Source organism: Mus pahari, chromosome 3, assembly GCF_900095145.1.
Source record: "Mus pahari chromosome 3, PAHARI_EIJ_v1.1, whole genome shotgun sequence".
Taxonomy (NCBI): Eukaryota; Metazoa; Chordata; class Mammalia; order Rodentia; family Muridae; genus Mus; species Mus pahari.
The window spans coordinates 71,098,905-71,100,708 of record NC_034592.1 but is presented as its reverse complement, the minus strand read 5'-3'; the positions used below and the strand labels follow the sequence as shown (position 1 = coordinate 71,100,708).

Sequence of the window (1,804 nt, the reverse complement as noted above, 5' to 3'; positions counted from 1 at the left end):
TCTGATCATACAGGTGAAAAACATTTGTCAGAAGTTTGATTTGACTACTAAATAAAAATTATTTCTAAATGAATCTTTGGAGTGTTGCATGTGAGTCTTCCATGATTACCAGGAGAATGTCTGATTTACCCATTTAACTTTTTTTTTTTCAGCACAATCATTGGAAAACAATTCTCTGTTTTATCTTCTAAGGAGAGAGTCTTTACAACCATGGAGAGAGGTAACCACACAATATCTGAGTTTATCCTCTTGGGATTCACCTCTGACCCTACCACACAATTGGTCCTGTTTGTGGTGTTTCTCATTATGTACACATTGAGTGTGTTAGGAAACATCACTCTTATCGTGTTGATCTGCAATGACTCCAGGCTCCACACACCCATGTATTTCTTCATTGGAAATCTGTCTTTTCTGGATCTCTGGTTGTCTACTGTCTATACTCCAAAGATCTTAGCCATATGCATATCTGAAAATAAGAGCATATCCTTTGCTAGCTGTGTGGCTCAGTTCTTCTTCTCTGCAGGACTGGACTACAGTGAGTGTTACCTGCTGGCTGCTATGGCTTATGACCGCTATGTGGCCATCTCAAAGCCACTGATTTATTCTCAAGCCATGTCTATGAAACTATGTGCATTTTTTGTAGCAGCGTCTTATATGGGTGGCTTTATTAACTCTTCCATCATCACCAAGAAAACTTTTACCTTTGATTTCTGTAACGACAACATCATTGATGACTTTTTTTGTGACTTGCTTCCTTTGGTGAATCTGGCTTGTGGTGGCAAGGAGGGATACCAGGCCCTGATGTACTTCCTACTGACCTCCAATGTAATGATACCCATTGCTCTAATCCTGGCCTCCTATATCTTCATAATTGCCACTATCTTGAGGATCAGTTCCACCCAGGGTCGCATGAAGGCCTTCTCAACCTGTTCCTCCCACCTCATCTCTGTGACTTTGTACTATGGCTCCATTCTCTACATCTACTCTCGTCCCCGTACCAGATATTCTTTAGATTCAGACAAAGTTGTTTCAACATTTTACACAGTAGTTTTCCCCATGTTGAATCCCTTCATCTACAGCCTGAGGAATAAGGATGTGAAAGAGGCTCTGAATAAACTTTTCAAGATCATTCCTTTGTGAGAAGCACAGAACATGCAAATTGCTTATGCATCTAAGGATATAAGGATGCTGTTCATCTCCCCCAAAATATAAATACAATTATTTCCACCACACCACATGACACCTCAGGAGATCTACTTCAGGTTACTGTATGTGGTAATACTTATCATGTATAGGCTTGTGTTGATGTCAATTACTTTGTATTACAAATAAAACTCCAAATAAAGAATTGATTGTCTAGCTATGATGAGTCACAGCTCACTATTGTACAAGAAAATCTGGTTGATTGTTATATGAAGACAAGATGTACACAATTATTGACTTTGAATGAGAATATCTGTTGAGTTTACTTTACTCCATTCCCTATAAGCCANCATGTGTCAATTGTTTTTTTAACAATACCAGTCCACTACTTTGGGGTCAGAAATTCACAATCCACCATGTACAGAAACTTGATTCTAATCATTTGACTGAAAGTAACAAAATCCCTTCTCTAGTAAGTATCAGAAAATATTTAGATAATGTAANCATGGCTGAGCAAAGTATATGTTCATTTACTTCCTTCATGGAAAGGCAGTATTGGCTCCAGGATCATCTATAAATTATCACAAGCTAAGAAAATTGAAAGATAAGTACAGTCAAAATATGAGTAGCTATGACATTTTAAAACAAATCTAAAACTACA

The 1,804-nt window shown here is 37.7% G+C and overlaps 1 protein-coding gene across 1 annotated transcript; it reads left to right on the top strand.

Annotated features, from left to right (window-relative positions):
* Positions 1-207: 207 nt before the first annotated feature.
* Positions 208-1,140, top strand: LOC110319331 (olfactory receptor 1013-like). Its single transcript, XM_021194820.1, has one exon. It carries the CDS (start codon positions 211-213, stop codon positions 1,138-1,140), a length of 930 nt encoding a protein of 309 aa, XP_021050479.1. The 5' UTR covers positions 208-210.
* Positions 1,141-1,804: the final 664 nt, after the last annotated feature.

Excerpts from the sequence above, each read along its gene's own strand:
- LOC110319331 (XM_021194820.1), top strand. The coding sequence starts at position 211 with ATGGAGAGAGGTAACCACACAATATCTGAGTTTATCCTCTTGGGATTC.